This window comes from Nothoprocta perdicaria, unplaced genomic scaffold (assembly GCF_003342845.1).
Source record: "Nothoprocta perdicaria isolate Ctin4 unplaced genomic scaffold, notPer1 scaffold_126, whole genome shotgun sequence".
Taxonomy (NCBI): domain Eukaryota; kingdom Metazoa; phylum Chordata; class Aves; order Tinamiformes; family Tinamidae; genus Nothoprocta; species Nothoprocta perdicaria.
In genome coordinates, this window is record NW_020454383.1 from 140,598 (window position 1) to 157,573 (window position 16,976).

General features: G+C 41.7%; 1 protein-coding gene across 1 annotated transcript; it reads right to left on the minus strand.

Annotated features, from left to right (window-relative positions):
• Positions 1-8,014: 8,014 nt before the first annotated feature.
• Positions 8,015-16,733, minus strand: LOC112942339 (cyclin-dependent kinase inhibitor 1-like). The gene is made up of 2 exons (XM_026033244.1): positions 16,308-16,733; positions 8,015-11,988 (listed from the first exon to the last, which is right to left on the minus strand). Exons 1-2 carry the CDS (start codon positions 16,699-16,701, stop codon positions 11,921-11,923), a joined length of 462 nt encoding a protein of 153 aa, XP_025889029.1. The 5' UTR covers positions 16,702-16,733; the 3' UTR covers positions 8,015-11,920.
• Positions 16,734-16,976: the final 243 nt, after the last annotated feature.

Here is a 16,976-nt window from a genome sequence, read left to right on the forward strand (position 1 = left end):
ATTGGCTGGAGAAGTTCAGGGCCTAACCTTTAATCTGCCTTGATCATTACTTCAGAATCTTTTTCAAAAGCTATTTTTTCTGTACTCTAATGTTCTGCCAATCATAATTTGTACTTCGGAACACAAGAAAGGACAATTTCCTGTCTCTAGTGGAAAAAAAAAGAAAAGGACAAAAATGTATTTCAGGTCAAAACTAAGTTTTCTTCTAAGCCTTACTCCAGGAAAGCAAAAATCATTTCCATTACGGGCATCATTCAGGCGTCTCTTTAAAAACGATCACATACGGGAGGTGTTAACAAGCCGTGCACACAGGGTTACATTCTCTTTTCCATTCAAGTGTCAGCTTTGCTAGCTTGCAGTCGGAGGCAAATCGGTGATCCATGACTGAGCACATCAGCAAAGTATGATGTAATGGGCCCTGCTCTCACTCCATCCTTCACACAGGCCGCGGAGCCCCATCGCATGGAGTTAATCATTGACATGAAAGAGGAGGCTTCAGCGTGCTCGTGGGAGGGGGCTGGGACAGGGAGCTCACCACCAGTGAGCTGAAGCAGTGGAAATTTTCTGCTCTAACTGAGCCACTGAAGCCTTGAGGAGATGTTTGGCATTGTTGGGGGAAGGCTCTTTGATGGGAACTTGATGCCAGTTTCGTGTTTGGAGGTGATGTTTTATGAGTAACAGCTCCCCACCACCACTCTTCTAATCTCTATTACATATCTACAGACAAAACAGCTACTTGGCATCATGCTGCGGATGTCTGCAACTTTTGCCAGGACGTTGAACAGAGGCCAGGAACTTGGGTGGAGACAGAAGCCAGAAGGTCATCTGGGGTTGCTGCTCTTTGTTAAAGCAAAATAATGTTGTGAATGTACTAAGCCCCTTTCCAGGCACTGATTTTTTTTCAAGACCTTCGGTAGTTGCTTTTTTTTATTTTTTCATTGGGCTGGATCCATGTACAAATATGTGAGGCAGAGCAGACTGCTTATTTGCACTTAGCATGAAACCTTGAGTTAGAGTTTTATTGAGGAAAATGAAGCAAAACTTTCACTGCAAAGTTTGACTTGTGAGAACATGAACTTGGGCTCTTTGTCACTTCCTCTCTTTAGACACTGATCCAATACTCACTTCCATGAAACTATCAGTAGATTTTATTATTGTTCCCTAACAGAAGAAGTTAACAAATAAATCTGGAAATGAGCTGAAATGAATTCTGGCACATGGAACGGCACAGTTACAACTGGATCCAACAGCACTACCGAGCAGTAGTTCTGCCTTGACATGCTGCTGGAATCAGTGGGCACTGAAAAACTGCAGGAGAGAGATTTGCCTTTTACACAAGTGATGCTATTAAATGAGGTCTATAGCTACACAGACATGTCTTGCTGACATGCAAGATGCCAAAATTTATGTATTTTATTGAGTCATGATGTGTCTCTCAATCATAAAACAGGCCTCAAATAGAAGGAGAACAATATTGGATCTATCCAGATTATAGATGGCTCATCCTTCCATGTCAAACTATAGCAAAATAGTTACAGATTTATATTATATAGTAAAAAAAAAAAAAAAAAAAAAGCCTTCTTATTTTATGCAGGTGTTCTTTTGCATGTTCTTTTGCATACACTGAATATTGAATTGTAACTACCCCTCTACTCCACAGTCACAGGACAAATGTCATTGCAGTTGATGCTGAGTAACTTTCTGGTGCTGGAGGCACCCCTATATTTCTGTGTCATGCCCCTGCCTTTCAGTGGTCTTGTGATTGGAGTGGTTGCATGCCATCATATGACTTGTCAGCAGAAAATAATCTGCAGTGAAAATTTTGAACATTTTTCCAGTCCTGATCACAGAATCACAGAATATTCAAGGTTGGAAGGGACCTCTAGGGATCATCTAGTCCAACCTTCCCTCTCAAGCAGCACACCTAGAGCATGTGGCACAGGGCGGCATCCAGGCGGGTTTTGAAGACCTCCAGAGGAGACTCCACAGCCTCCCTGGGCAGCCTGTTCCACTGCTCTGTCACCCTCACAGTAAAGAAGTTCCTCCTCACCTGGAGATGGAACTTCCTGTGTTTCAGCTTATGCCCATTTTCCCTTGTCCTGTCACTGGCCACCAATGAAAACAGCTTGGCCCCTTCCTCCCTGCATTCTCCCTTCCTGAACTTACATATGTTAATCAGATCCCCTCTCAGCTTTCTCTTCTCCAATCTGAACAGGCCCAGCTCACACAGTCTCTCCTCATACGAGAGATTGTTCCAGTCCCTTAATCATCTTAGTTGCTCTTCTCTGGACCCTCTCTAGAAGCTCCACATCCCTCTTATACTGGGGAGCTCAGAACTGCACACAGTACTCCAGGTGGGACCTCACCAGAGCTGAGTAGAGGGGCAGAATCACCTCCCTTGACCTGCTGGCAACACTCCTCCTGATGCAGGCCAGGATCCCATCGGCCTTCTTGGCCACGAGGGCACACTGCTGCCTCATGGTTAACTTGGTGTCAGCCAGGACTCCCAGGTCCCTCTCCGTGGAGGTGCTTTCCAGCAGGTCAGCCCCTAATCTGTACTGGTGCCTGGGGTTATTTCTCCCCAGGTGCAGGACCCTGCCTTTGTCCTTATTGAACCTCATGAGGTTCCTCTCTGCCCAACTCACCAGCCTGTCCAGGTCTGTCTGGATGGCAGCACAGCCCTCCGGAGTGTCGGCCACTCCACCCAGCTTGGTGTCATCTGGAAACTTGCTCAGGGTGCACTCCGTGCCCTCGTCCAAGTCATTGATGAACAAGTGGAACAGCATCAGGCCCAGTACTAACCCCTGGGGGCCACCACTGGCCACAGGCCTCCAAAGTCTTCTTCAAAGATATTCGAAGATATTCAAAGTCTTCTAAACAACTACCCATGGCTCTGTCTGAGGTAAATATTTTTTACTTACCTCAGACAGAGCCATAGGTAGCTGTTCAGAAAAGTGAGTTCTGTGATTTTGATGTGGTAAAAAGGAAATCTCTTTCTAAATAGAGATAACTTGTAGATCCATGTCCATGGAGATTTCCTGATGACTTCTCCTTCATGTAGCCTACATCCAGCACCCTGAATAGTCCTTGACCTAGGGGAAGGGCTCTCTGCTTCTTTAGATACAAGGGTTTGGCCTGCAAAATCTCATCATGGTTACATGAGAGATAAAGGAATTTGCCCTGAAATGAGGAAAGCACTTTCGGGAGGAGTCTGAAACCCAGGAATGAATCATATGGAGGCAAGAGATCTTAAAAAAAAAAAAAAAAAAAAAAAACCACCGTTTTCTCATCTTCTGGTTTCAGAAGGCAGGTTCTGGGCACAAATGGGCAAAAATTTATCCTAAAGTCATGAAGAATTTGTATTTCTCCCATGTGCCATTTTCCTGTGACATGCCAACAATGTACCTCTTTCTTTGTTAGCTGAAAATTATGTCCTCGATATATGATTTCTTTAGAACTTGTTCCAGAGGTGTTTAATGTGTTTTCTTCTGTGGTTTCACTGTTAGGAAGAGGGCCACATACCATTAGGAAGGAAGTAGGCTAGACAGTTGATGTGTAAATATCCCAATTCTGCACTCTCCTCAGTCCAGGGTTTTTATGTAATTCTTTACTTTTTACAGACAGCCTGTAGTAAGGTAAGGTGCACACAGTACACGGTGTGAGCCTAAATATTGCAAATAATCTTCACAATCCTCTCTACTGAGCTTGGCCTGTGCTTGGGATGGGGTAAGAAGAATCGGCAGTAGCTGTGAGAAAATTCTGTGCTACTTGGTGTTTCCTGAATCACATTTTGTGCCCAATGCCCACCTGATGCTTCACAGTCCCAAAGGAGTGTGTGATGCATTCTTGATATGGTCCTTCTGTCAAGAAGAGCTTTGCGTCACCTCCTTATTAACAAACGGCAATGTAAATGTTATGCCTTATCCATCTGCTGTTCTTGTTCTTCTTGGAAATGGGACTGCCTCATAACAAGTAATAAAAATATAAGATACAAATATATAAATAAACATGTACATGATGTGTGTATGTGTGTGTATATATACATGGGTAAATTATGTAAATATATACTATATATGTATTTTTTTCCTGGAGTCTTGCTGAACGGGAAGTGGTAAAACATAAACTATTCTTTGTATGGCTACATTTATCCAGACTGTGGCACTGTTTTCCAGAGCCATTATCTATTTCTGGCATCTGAGAAACTCGTAGAATAAGATTTTGTGGTAACCACAAATAACAAAGGGAGAGAGACTATGGAAAGGTAAAAAGGCTGATCTTGATTTGCAACAGGAAGGCTAAAAATCCCCATAGTCTCTCAGACCTGGCCCAGCCTTTTCACTGTTTAATATAGTTTCATTCTTTCTTTTTTTTTTTTTTTAAAGGACAAGACAAATTGTCTAACCACAAGAATTTAAACAATGCTTTTAATCTAAGTAAAGAAATGCACTCTACTGCTTGGCTGCCTTTTAAGTCAAATTTTGCCATATCTCAGTAGAAGGTGTGTTCACAGAGAGGGGAGCTGCAGATCGTCATAGCTCCATGCTAAAGCTTGCTCAGCTAGGCTGTGCTTCATTTACCAGGCTGAGGAGCCCAAAGAACCTGATGCCATTTCTTTTTGCCTAGATCAGAAATGTTGGTCATTCGTGGGTATTAACATTTCATTAATGTGTATTTGGGACACTCTGTGTGTCATGTCAGGGAAAACGGATATGCGTATAGACATACACATGTAAACACATATATATATAGACACGTTTACGAACACCTATTGGAAGTAAGAGATACAGATGGTCTCTATCAGGATGCAGATGTTTCAAAACAATTATTGAAGTTTCATGCCACAGTTTGAAAAAGATTGTGTTCATCCCATACTTCATTCCATACATCCAGATCCAAAGACAAATACGATATAGGGATAGTGGTGGATGTTATCTATCTGAACTTCAGAAAAGCTTTTGACACCATCCCTCACAGCATCCTTCTGGGCAACCTGTGAAGATGTGGGACAGATGAGTCGACAGTGAAGTTGGATTGAGAACTGGCTGCACAGCAGAGCTCAGAGGGTGGTGATCAGTGTCTCTGAGTCCAGTTGGAGGCCTGTAGTTAGCGGCGTCCCCCAGGGGTCGGTCCTCGGTCTGGTCCTGTTCAACTTATTCATCAATGAATAATCAATGTTCAACTTATTCATCAATGACCTGGATGGAGCATGGAGTGCTCCCTCAGCAAGTTTGCTGATGATATCAAACTGGGTGGAGTAGCTGATAGCCCTGAGGGCTGCACCGCCATCCAGAGGGACATGGACAGACTGGACAACTAGGCAGTGAGAAACCTCATGAAGTTCAACAAGGGCAACTGAAGGGTCCTGCACTTGGGGAGGAATAACCCCAGACACCAGGACAGGCTGGGGACCGACCTTCTGGAGAGCAGATCTGTCAAGGGAGACCTAGGCATCGTGGTGGATGACAAGATGACCATGAGGCAGCAGTGCGTCCTGGTGGCCAAGAAGGCCAATGGGATACTGGGGTGCATTAAGAAGAGCGTCTCCAGCAGGTCGAGGGAGGTGATCGTCCCCCTATACACAGCCAGCCCTGGTGAGGCCACATCTGGAGTACTGTGTCCAGTTGTGGGCTCTCCAATACAAGAGGGATGTGGAGCTGCTGGAGAGAGTCCAGCGCAGGGCTCCGAGGATGATCAGGGGCCTGGAACATCTGTCCTATGAGCAAAGGCTGAGGGAGCTGGGCCTGTTCAGCCTGGAGAAGAGAAGGCTGAGGGGGCACCTGATCAGTATCTATAAATACTTCAAGGGATGCAGTGAGGAGGAGGGGGCCGGCCTCTTTTCAGTGGTAGCCACTGATAGAACTAGAGGAAATGGCTACAAACTGAAGCACAAAAAATTCCAGAGGAACTTGGCAGAAATTTCTTGACAGTGAGGAATACAGAGCACTGGAACAGGCTGCCCAGAAACATAGATTCTCCTTCTCCGGAGATCTTCAAAACCCACTTGGATGCAGCCCTGTGCCACATGCTCTAGGTGACCCTGTATGGGCAAGGGGGTTGGATTAGATGACCTCTAGAGGTCCCTTCCAACCTTAAGGATTATATGATTCTATGATAATTAAACAATTTTTAGACTCAATATAATGTTAGAATTTTAAAGGGAAAACTTGCTCGACTCTTTAAAACTGGATGCAAGTGCTATACACCATCAGGATCCTGGAATTTTTCATTTCCAGTGAGAACATATGAGTGTTTTTCAGTTTTTATTTCCAGACAACGACTCCCTAACTTTTCTGGAAAAAGAATCTACAGGCTAACTATATAATTACTGCCACAGTGGTTTCATTTGCAGCAGCTAATCTCGCTGGCCTGATTTTTGCACCTACATGTATTTTTATTTTCTCTGTTTTGCATCCTTGCTACTATTGTGTGAGAATGCATGCCTTTATTTTTTTTTTAATTTACAAAACTCATAAAATTTTTGCAGGGATCATTTTTTGATGTTTTCCAGACCACTAGAGGTCCCCAGCCAGTGCTGAAAAACTCTTGTTTAGCATAGGCCTTTCTAATAGTGAGGTTATCTTGGCCTGTCAGTGATCCAGGGTAAACTACCGTGTTTGGTCTCTTGCCAGTGTAATTTCAAGGAAGAAATTTCACGTTTCTACAAAGATGAGGAAAATATTTATTTAGCAGGTGAATATGTGTTGTTCTTACTCACTGATGGCTGAAGTTGCTCAGAGCTTTGGAACGTGAGTTGTGTTTCTGGAGGGGATTAATGGGCAAAGTGAAGGTTATTATCTCATAAATACAGCTGATTATGTGAATCTGACACTTCTTGGTAACTCCTGATAAAAGAAAAAATAGATTTGGAAAAGACTGCCTGAAAGACAAACCTAGAATTAGTCTTTGAAATCCATAGTTAGTTACTGAGCTGACTTTTTCGGAAAGGCTGCTCCTAAACAACTCTTACAGTTCTGCAGAAGTCATTGCAATAAAAATCTGTGCCATACATCATAAATCACTTCATCTGCTATTGAAGTGCAGCCACTTCAGGGCAAAAACATGGCAGATGTTTAATGTGCTCTGTCACAGCAACTCTCCATACCAGATTTCACTGGGACAGGAAGAATACCATGAAATGGCAACAAGGATTTAGTTCGGCAAGACGTAATTACCGAAGTTGGACTATGTCCAGGACACTGGGGCAAACCCTCCTGCTTTTGCAAATTTTGCAAAACTCATAAGGAGGGTAAAACAAGGTTTTCTTGCACATGTTTTGTTACACCTCAGTGGCAAAACATGAAAATATTCACTGTGGAAATGCATTTTCTGGGCTATAGGTCAGCTGAGGCAAGTGGAGGTAGCTTGCCCTACCTCATAGGCTGCACCAATATTTTCTATGTGTAAGTGACTGTAAAAGGTGGAACTGCACACAGCTCAGTGTTGGGAGTCCAGGGCAGAACCATGCAGGAATAACACAAAAGAAATCTACAAGAGAAGATGAAAATGAAGCTTCTTTTGCACTAGCTTATGCACTAGCTTTTATTGATGACATGGCAAATATCCACAGCTGTCAAACTGTTCAGCACATCAATTTGATCATATTGCATTTAACTGATTCTACAGTATTACAACATTATGAACAAAGCAGAATTAATATCGGAAAGAAAGTTACCTTCTATAACATAAACCTTCTGAACCTCAGGAGGAACTTTGTTGCATCATGGCTACCCACTTAATTTGCGACATGAACCAAGCAAATCACTTTTCACAGTAGTCAACAAGCTCTGGAATAACTAAGTCCTGATCCTACACTGAGTGCTGGTTGGACAGTATCATAGGGTCACTTCCAGCCAACCATTCCTATGATCCACTCCTATTTCAAGCCCCACCCCCAATACCTATTAACAAAGTCTCCAAAGATGATGGTATAATTGCAAGGCATCTAGAGCGACAAGCTGACAGATTTTTCAGGAAACCCATTCTATCTAAAAGAAGGCTATTTATGATAGTTTGCAGAGCAATTGCTTAAGTAGAAGAAAACTGTATTTACATCACCCTGAAAATTACTAAAGCATGTAGAATCTCACCTTTCCTCGCACTCTTGCCCAAGTGGAACAACCTTCTCTAGTTGCTGTGGAAGGAAATTTAATGGAATGATCCATACCTGAGTGATGATTCCCATATTTGTGTAAAACATAAAGCAAGTGCAGCAGCTGCTCTGGGACTTACTCTGTCTCATTTGCACATAGGACACATTTCGATGGTAAAATCCTGAACTGCATACTTCCTTAATGCATATGTTGGTCATACTATGGTACCAGTAGAAGCTAGGCTGTGGCTGCTGCATAATATATGGCCCTGAGTCATGTATGCAGTTTATATTCAGATAAGGGAAGAAGGATGGCTCAGGTAGATGTAGTTGTATCTATTTTACAGCATACTGAGATTACAATATTTAATGGATTCCTGATAATTTAGTATTTTACAATATTTTTTGGTTTTCCTTCTGCTGTGCAAAGACCGCTGTGTAAGGCCAGTGACCAGTGCAGCTACCATTTCTTTAATGCCCAATTTATTTCACTTTCTGAACTCTCTCCCTTGGTCCTCTTTATGAGAAAGCTTTGGGGTTTGGCTGTGTACCCATGTGAACAATCCGAGTCCACGCGCAACAAACCAGCAGTCTGCTACAGGACAAGCTTTGCTATGTCCAACATGCTGTATCTGCCAATGGAGCAAAGTGGAATAGAGCTCCTGTGTACTGCTCTCTCAAGCAGGTCTGCTGCCTCCTTCCCTCCTAAAGAATGGGAATGTTTTAGACCCATGTAATAATAAACATTATTATCATTATTATCATAGCTTTGCTACATACTGACCTATCTCCTTACGAATTCTGTATTTAACAAGAAAGTGCAATTTACACGATGAACAAAATAATACAATATTCCACATTTGATGAAATAAAAGACGATACACTTCATCCACCCTCCTCATGAAGGAGCCCAGATACTAATCAGAGGTTTGCTGTCATTTTTGGCTGTCACACTCACATCTGCAGTAGTCATATTGCAGAAACCATTTTTCTTTGCCTTTCAAAATGTGTGAATGCCGAAGGTAGGCAATGGTAGGCAACGCAGCTGCTTGTAACTTTATTCCATAAAGTAACAGACTAGTGCAAAACACTTCGGTTGCAATTCTCCTTCAATGAAAACCCAAGCAGATTCCCTACAGGACTGCAGAGCTGCAATGATGTATACTGGAGAGGGATGCGTATACATGGTAAAAGTATAAGAATCTTCCAATTGTAAACACAGCATGAAAACATTATCTCTCTCCCCTCCCCACTTTCCATCTCCATTTCCAGTATTGAGTCATTCCAAGAAATATTAACAAATCTGTAGTCGGCAAAGACATCACTCTGTCTAATCAGCAGACAATTCTTCTTTCACCATAGCACAGAAATAACAGCCACAAGCAAGACCTCAACAACAACAGATCTAATTCTAAACTGTGGTCTTGACCTTTTACTCTGAATATATTGAAATTCCACTACAGAGCTCATATCTGCACTGGGAATCAAAAAATGTGATGTTTAATTTGTTAATAGCTTAAATAATGGTTTTACGAATTCCCAGGACATGCTAGTGCCCTGATCACAAAGCATTTAAAGCAAATATGTACTTTTAAACATATGTATAAGCTGCTAGGATTTTTTTTCACATTGGTTCCAAAATAGATTTCCTGGTTCACTGGCATAGCAGTGCATCAATAGTCATTAATTTTTGCTAGTAAAAAGAAGCATCCATTTTCCCCTTGGGAAAAATAAAAGAAAAAGAGAGACTCTGAGCTTCACAGTGACCTTGTGCAAGGCACACTTGTACGCTTTTTTGCAGAGTTCATGTCATCTTGGTCAGAAAGTAACGCTAAAAAACATTTTTACAAAACAAAGATGCACAGTGTCCCTGGTCTGATTTAAAATCACAGACACATGGAGCAACAGCTGTGATATTTTTCTGAATTACAAAAAACCGCACATGAACAAAAAAAGATGTACCTTGGTCTGTTCTAGAGACAAGCAAAGGTAAAATCAAAAACAACCAGACATACAAAAAGCCCAACCCTACACCTGTATGCTACATCTCAGCTTGCTAAAAAGCTTGTAGGGCCTGTCCCCTAACCACACTGTATGCACTGCTAGCAGCACTTGTCACCTAGTCAGGCCCTCCTCCTGCTTCATTTGGATAAAACTCCCTCTGCTATCAGCTGTGGCAAGTTTTGTTTCCACAGTTCCTTACTAAATCAAAATTTTAAAAGAAAAAAACGTATCTCATGGGTCACTTCTCTATGCGGCTGGAAAAAAGGTCCTGACTCTGCATTTTGCTGAGCACCTTTATCGCAGTATATAGAGAAAGGGCTGAAATGACTGCATCCTGCCCCTTGGTGCAAACTATCTATCATTTACATCTAAGCACTCTAGCTTTCCTATTGGGGGGGTCGGGGAAGACTAAACCATACTGATGTTGCATATAATGGAGTGTACTGCTTCCTTAAACCACATCTCATGTGTCTCATGTGTACAGCTGACACACATGCGTGTGCACATTAATTTTTATTACTCAAGAAAAGCCTTAGCCTGGATAGATTTGAGACAAAAAAACAATGTTCCATCATGGTATGAAGTTCTAAAATGCTCACATTTGCAGAGGTCTTTCCAAATGTGTTCATTAAATCTGCATCTTCAGGCCATATGCAGCAGTATAATTTAGAGTGTATATTTTATAGGTTTCATTTTCTGCTTTACCCACTGATTATTATGTGCTGTAAAACCTCAATTATGCAAACTAGTCAGGGTAATATGGAAGGGAAATGGAAAGGAGGTGGTGGAAAAAGGATACCTTACCAAGTGCCCTAGAAAAAACAGTCCATGCAACACCAAGAGCAATGGAAATTTCAGTGTTGTTAATGCCCTTTATCTTTTCACAGAAATACTATCAATATGGATAAAAGCACAACATAGTAACTGTTTCCCTCATTCTTAGCATGTTCTGGCAGACAGCAGACTGTGGACAAATGCACAGCCCATTTTGTCTTAATTTTCACCATGTGAACTCACTGACATAGATGGAAGAGCATGACTAAACATGAAGGGTGAATTTGGCCCAACTGATAAGAACTGGACTTCAAAGACACAAAAATATGCCAGCAAATTTCCACCCTTATTAATTAAGATTAACTACCTAATTCTTGGATGGATCTAGGAGGGCAGACATACAGGGCTAAATGACTGTTGATATAAATGGAAACTTTCCCAAGAAAAATATTAGTTTTCTCCATTTCCACCCCAACCACATATATATACATTTGGCATCCAAATTCTGTTGTTTACGCCCCAAATAGCTGCAAGCAAGAAAACAGGCATATATTATATGCCTGAAAAACATCATGGGTGAATTGGGACCCTTTGTGTATGTCAGACCTGTAAATCTGAGATGGTGAAAACTTGCAGCATTCACTGGTAGAAACAAGAGAAAGGCTGTGAAAAGGCAGAAAAACAAAAGACCCCCCCGACACAGACAAGTCCAAGCACATTATTACACATATACAGCTACAACTGTTCACCACTTTCTCCTGTAGAGTTATTTTTGATGCATGTCACACTGTTAGCCTTCGGTGCAGCACTCCAGCTTGCCCACCAGTTTTTAGGCCTAGCCATTTCCCATCCAAATGATTCCAGTTGATTCCAATGACCCCATTCCAATGAAAGTTTTTCTGTGCCCAGAAAACTTTTCATTGCTGCTGCCATGAGTATCTTTCTGAGTGACGCCCCTAAGTGTCCACAGCTTGTGCACGTGGTTTCTGAGTGTCGAGGCAACTTGGCAGACGTCTCTGAGCTCCCCAGTGCAGAACAATTCTACGCTCACGTTCAAGGAGCTGACTTCTTTGCAGCAGCTTGCATATTTGTTTTGACTCGCTTCTTTGCTGAGTAGTAATCTGTGGAGCAACCAAAGACACAGGGAATTAAAATTGCAGCACCAATAATGACTGCTTTAAAGAAATCCCTCAAATCTTGTTTTTTTTTTTTTTTTTTTTTTTTTCAAAGAAGTCATTTGGACTTCTCTAAGGTTTGTGAAGGAACAAAACTAATACCTTTAGTATGTTCCATAGAAAGCTTTGCAATACCAAGTAAAACAAAGGAAATGTGCTGGCTTTTGTCCAGTTCAGATCAAAGGACTTTGGACCCTCTTATGCAAGCTTAGCAATGTGACATTTTACTCCAACTTTTAGAGCCACTGCTTCAGTGCTTTCCTGTCAGGAACAGTTGTTTCTCCTCCTTAAAAATAACAAAGCATACTGACTGTAAAATAACATCAGAAGAACTGTATTTATGTGGCATTTTATTTCTACTTATTAGGTCAAATGCAGATTCCTGGATGATGTCATGAAATCGTACTATATCACTGAATTGTAACCTAATTATCCACACAAACAGTATGCATCATAGATCAAGAATGGAACTTTTTCATATATATATACATATATATATATATACGGCTAAATTCTTGCTTTAAGTACAAACTTAAATCCTTCTAAACTACAGAAACATAATTATAGCAAACACCTAGGAGTTGCTTCTCTGTCTTCACAGCACAAAAACAAAACAAAATGAAACAAACTTTTTTTTTCCAGGTAAACAGGTCAAAGCTTGCTGAAATGGAAGCTAAATGCTTGTTTACCTTTAGAGTTAATGGTATTTACCTGTTGTAAATTGTTTGTGCTCGTACTAACAAAGCTATTCTGACTTAAACCAATTGAGGATCCAAGCTTCATAATATTTAAATTTAAGCTTCCTATATAATCAAATTGGCAACATATATTGAGTCCCAGCAGCATAAAGCCTTGTATTAATTTCAGCACAGAATATTACTGGCAGGATGGCTGGAACTCAACAGTCTTCGCAGCCAAGTTTGTGCAGAGTGATTCCTGGAGCCAATTTCCTTAAAGATATGTCTACATGGCACAGTGCAACGGAGCACAGCCGTACTGGATCTAGTCCTGAGTAAGTTAACTTATGGAGCGAGACTTGATCCCAAGGAGAGTGTGTTCTCACAGGCAAGAGCATGCACTGCTAGCTCAGTAGAAAAGCCAGTCCTGCTATTATTACAACCTACTGCAGTCTCTCAGTGGGACTGCAGAGGAGAGGAATAACAGTAAGAATAAAAAGCCTACGTTACTAAATGTAATCCTTACGTCTGCTGTTTTTTTCTAGAACAAAGACTTCTACAAAGCTATCTTCCATTGCATTTTGGGCAAAGAAATGCATAGTGGGTTATGCCTAGTGGATAAAATTCATAAGAGTCTTAAATAGTCATTATTCCCATTTCATCCAGTGAAGAATTTCAGCCAGAGCTAAACTGCTTAGACACTTGCATACTTATTACCTGAGCCTCATTTCAGGATTGATGGAGGCACTTAAAAGCCAGGGGGATGTAGATCCCCAGACCTGTCCATGAAAATAGGCTGATTCTTTTGAGGGATTCTAAAAAGCACATCAGTTGGAAAAGTGAAGTACTAAGCAGTTGCAGCCAGTTCAGAAGGAAATCCTGGGCACGGGGACTTATGAGGGAAATATACCTAACTGAACACCTGCTTTTATTTCTCCCTTGTTTTCTCCCACTTATCTTGCAGAAATTGGGGTTTCAGGACTATATGCTTCAGAAGGAAGACCAGCAAGTGAAAACATAGAATTGTTGCCAATTCCCTCTCCTTTGACATTAAGCAAATGAGGCAAGGATTTACGGTCACCTTCCTGGAAAGCTGTGTGACCCTACAAGGTCCAAGTGTATCAGACTGAGACAAGCCAACAGATTTGGAAAAGAAGAGCAGCAGACAGCCAGTATGGTTGCCCAACCTGGTTAGACAAACCCAGCTTTCAAAAAACAAATAAACAAAAGAACAACAACAACAAAAGAACAAAAATGAAAAAGCAAACAAACATATCAACCAACCAGCCAAAAGGACCTGTAGCTGAGCTGCTTTTTGAACTTGGAGCTATCCCAGACAGACAGCAGAGCAGAAACACACTGGAACTACACTGAGGAAGATGAATGAAGATAAAATATTTGCACATAAAAGGTTTGGGAGAAAGAAGAATACACTTCCATAGTAGTTATTTCTCTACATGTCTGAGGAGTCAAAAATGGCAAGAAAACCTTTATTCCTTCCATTCTGGAGGCGCCAACGTCCACAAAATCCCATGGATGGTTTTTAATACGTTGATATTTATTTAATGGGCCACAGCTGTCTTTTAAAGTTTAAATTAAATGCACATTGTTGGATCTTAATGTAAAGCATTACAGTGTTCCCCTTGACCAAAGGTAGATGCAGATAACTGTTCAAATCCAATTGGAGAACCTGATCCTAAATTAACCTTTCATTCTGGGATGGCAGAAGTTGGGCAAATGGACTAAAAAGTGAGGTCAAGTTTTATCAATAGCTATCACTTTGTCATAACATCCTGCCTTTGGTTTTGCCTGAATTACTGTAGTCTTGTCCAGAGAAACAAAGTTTCTGCAGCCAGAAAGAAACTTTTGATAAATTGTTCAGCTGGCAATAAGGAGACTACATGCCATGTAGTCTCCTTATTGCCTAGCTATGCAACTGATGCTATAGTCTAGCATGCGTGTTTCTGATGCTAGCATGCGTGCAACTGATGCTATAGTCTAGCATGCGTGTTTCTGGGAGAAAGAGGAAGCGAAGCCCTGATATCCAAGCATCACCAAAGAAAAGGACTGCAAATGATTTTCCTGGCCCATCCTGTTACACTCAGATTCCTTGGGGAGAAGGGTAGTGTTAGACTAAAGAGTTTTCTCTTATGAAAACATATGGGAAAGTGTTAAACTGTGCAGTGTGGTATTTTGGTTTCCACATCCCCTGTTGAAATGCATCTTGCCTGGGGAAAACAGAACGGAAGAAAAATATCCCCTGGAAATATCTACATAATTTACTCCCACACATCTAGTGAGAGATTTACAATTGAACATCAGTTCCCTCAAACCATCACAACATTGTGCTCTGAATTACACTTCTGTACTCCTACCTGTAAATTATACTGTTAATTAGTTAATGGCTGTAAAGTGCTTTGGAAAAGAAAAGTGCACTCATTAAATATCATTGTTCTGCACTCCACTGTACAATGTTCCAGTCTTCATTAATCTCCAACCTCTTCCTGAACCTCTCTCTAGCAATTAAGTTTCATACCCTCAAATAGAAAATTATTCTATTGTCTGACTTACTGAGATCAACATCACTATTCAGAAAATGTTTCCTGAAACCTTAGCTTCAATTATCTTCCAAGCAATTTTGAGCTGGTGTCTCACATTGAATTCCCCAAAGAAAATCTTTTGTCTATGTCTTGAAAACCCCAGTCCAGAATAAACTAAAATCCCAGTAAGGAGAAGAGAAATCTAATCTACTGGATCAGATTTTTCAAATAAGCTCAAATCCTACTGGGAAGACAAAATGAGGGGCCAGATTCTCAGAACAGCTTAGCATGCAGGATGCTGAGGACTTTTAAAAACTTGAAACTCTTTTATGGGTGCTGAAACAAGAAATCCATTCCTTTGTGCATCTGGCAGCAAGTCCTGGTGAGAAACATTTTAAAACCTAGCCTCTTTCTGTCTCCTGGCCAAGTTTAAGATTGATCTGCCCTTAAAATTCCTGGATGCCTTCACTGAGCATAAAATCCAGGCTGAAGTTAGCAGGAGAACTGGCTGCTTTCTCTGGTTGCTGGTGTTCCTCCTAGAGCTCAGTTGAGCCAGCTATACTCCTCACTGCCCTCTGGAAACTATAATCAAACAAGCTCCCAGCCAATGGGTAACCCTGCTTTCTGTTGGGTTCTTGCTCCGGTAATTTTCTCACTGCTTTTCTTAGAGTGACTTTTAAAATGTCTAACCGTTGTAACCAGCCTAACCATCCTCTTGTAAGAAGTGTTCATTATCTTATTTGTTCTGATGCTGACAAGGCCTCAACAACTCACCCAGGAATGCAGGGAGGTTGTGGAACAGCACCTTCGAAAAAGACCTAAGTCCCTCAATTAAGACTTTGCATTCTTTCTTTCATATCCTTTTCTGAGGAAAAAGATCCTTTTATTATTATTATTATTATTATTATTATTATTATTATTACTATTACTATTACTATTATTATTATTATTATTAAAACAAGGCTGGGTCTATGGCCCTATAGAAGAATTTTAAAGGAGCTGGTAGGACCAGCTTGTACCACCTGCGCCATACAAAGGTCTCACACACCTGTCAGAGATGTCTGTCTTCGTTTTTTCCCTTCTGGGCTCCTCTTGCCCCCTGTTTTCTTTGAAGATTTGGATTTCTCAGTCAGTGTCACCTGGACAAAGTGCGGAATCTTGTCCTCCCAGCCCAGGGGCCAGTTCAAGCGCTGCAGAGGTCTCTGAGTCTCCCCCACCACGCAGCTGTGGTAGAAGGCAGGCACCTGGTGGCCCTCCAGCTCTTCCCATTGCAGAAGCCCCTCGGCTGGCGTGTCCTGGAGGAAATCGAAATTCCACTTCTGCCGAGCTCCCTCGATACTGCTGTGCAGCATGTGCTGGAAATCCTGCTGCAGCTGCTCATGGTCTACGGGGCCAAAGAGGTTCCTCTGTGCATGGGTCTTTTTTCCCGGCCTCCACTCCATCTTTTCACCCCTTTGCCTCTCTCCAGCGAGTGTACACAGCAGCGCTTCCCTGCCAGGGACAGAAAGACCATCAGCTACCCTTTGCAAGCTCACCGTAATGGGCATCTCATACTCTGTAGGGTATCCTTATTTCACCATGTACTAAATAAGGGCTTGTTCTAAGGGCTTAGAGACACACAAGGAAATGGACAATGTTCCTTGAGGTAGGGTCTGGGTTTTTTTTGTTGTGCTTTGTTCACACTGCCTACAGTAGGAAGCCTTGAAGCAGGACTCAG

Excerpts from the sequence above, each read along its gene's own strand:
- LOC112942339 (XM_026033244.1), bottom strand. The coding sequence starts at position 16,701 with ATGGAGTGGAGGCCGGGAAAAAAGACCCATGCACAGAGGAACCTCTTT. Across the intron at positions 11,989-16,307 it reads AAGACAGACATCTCTGACAG|ATTACTACTCAGCAAAGAAG; the intron begins GTGTGTGAGACC and ends GTTGCTCCACAG.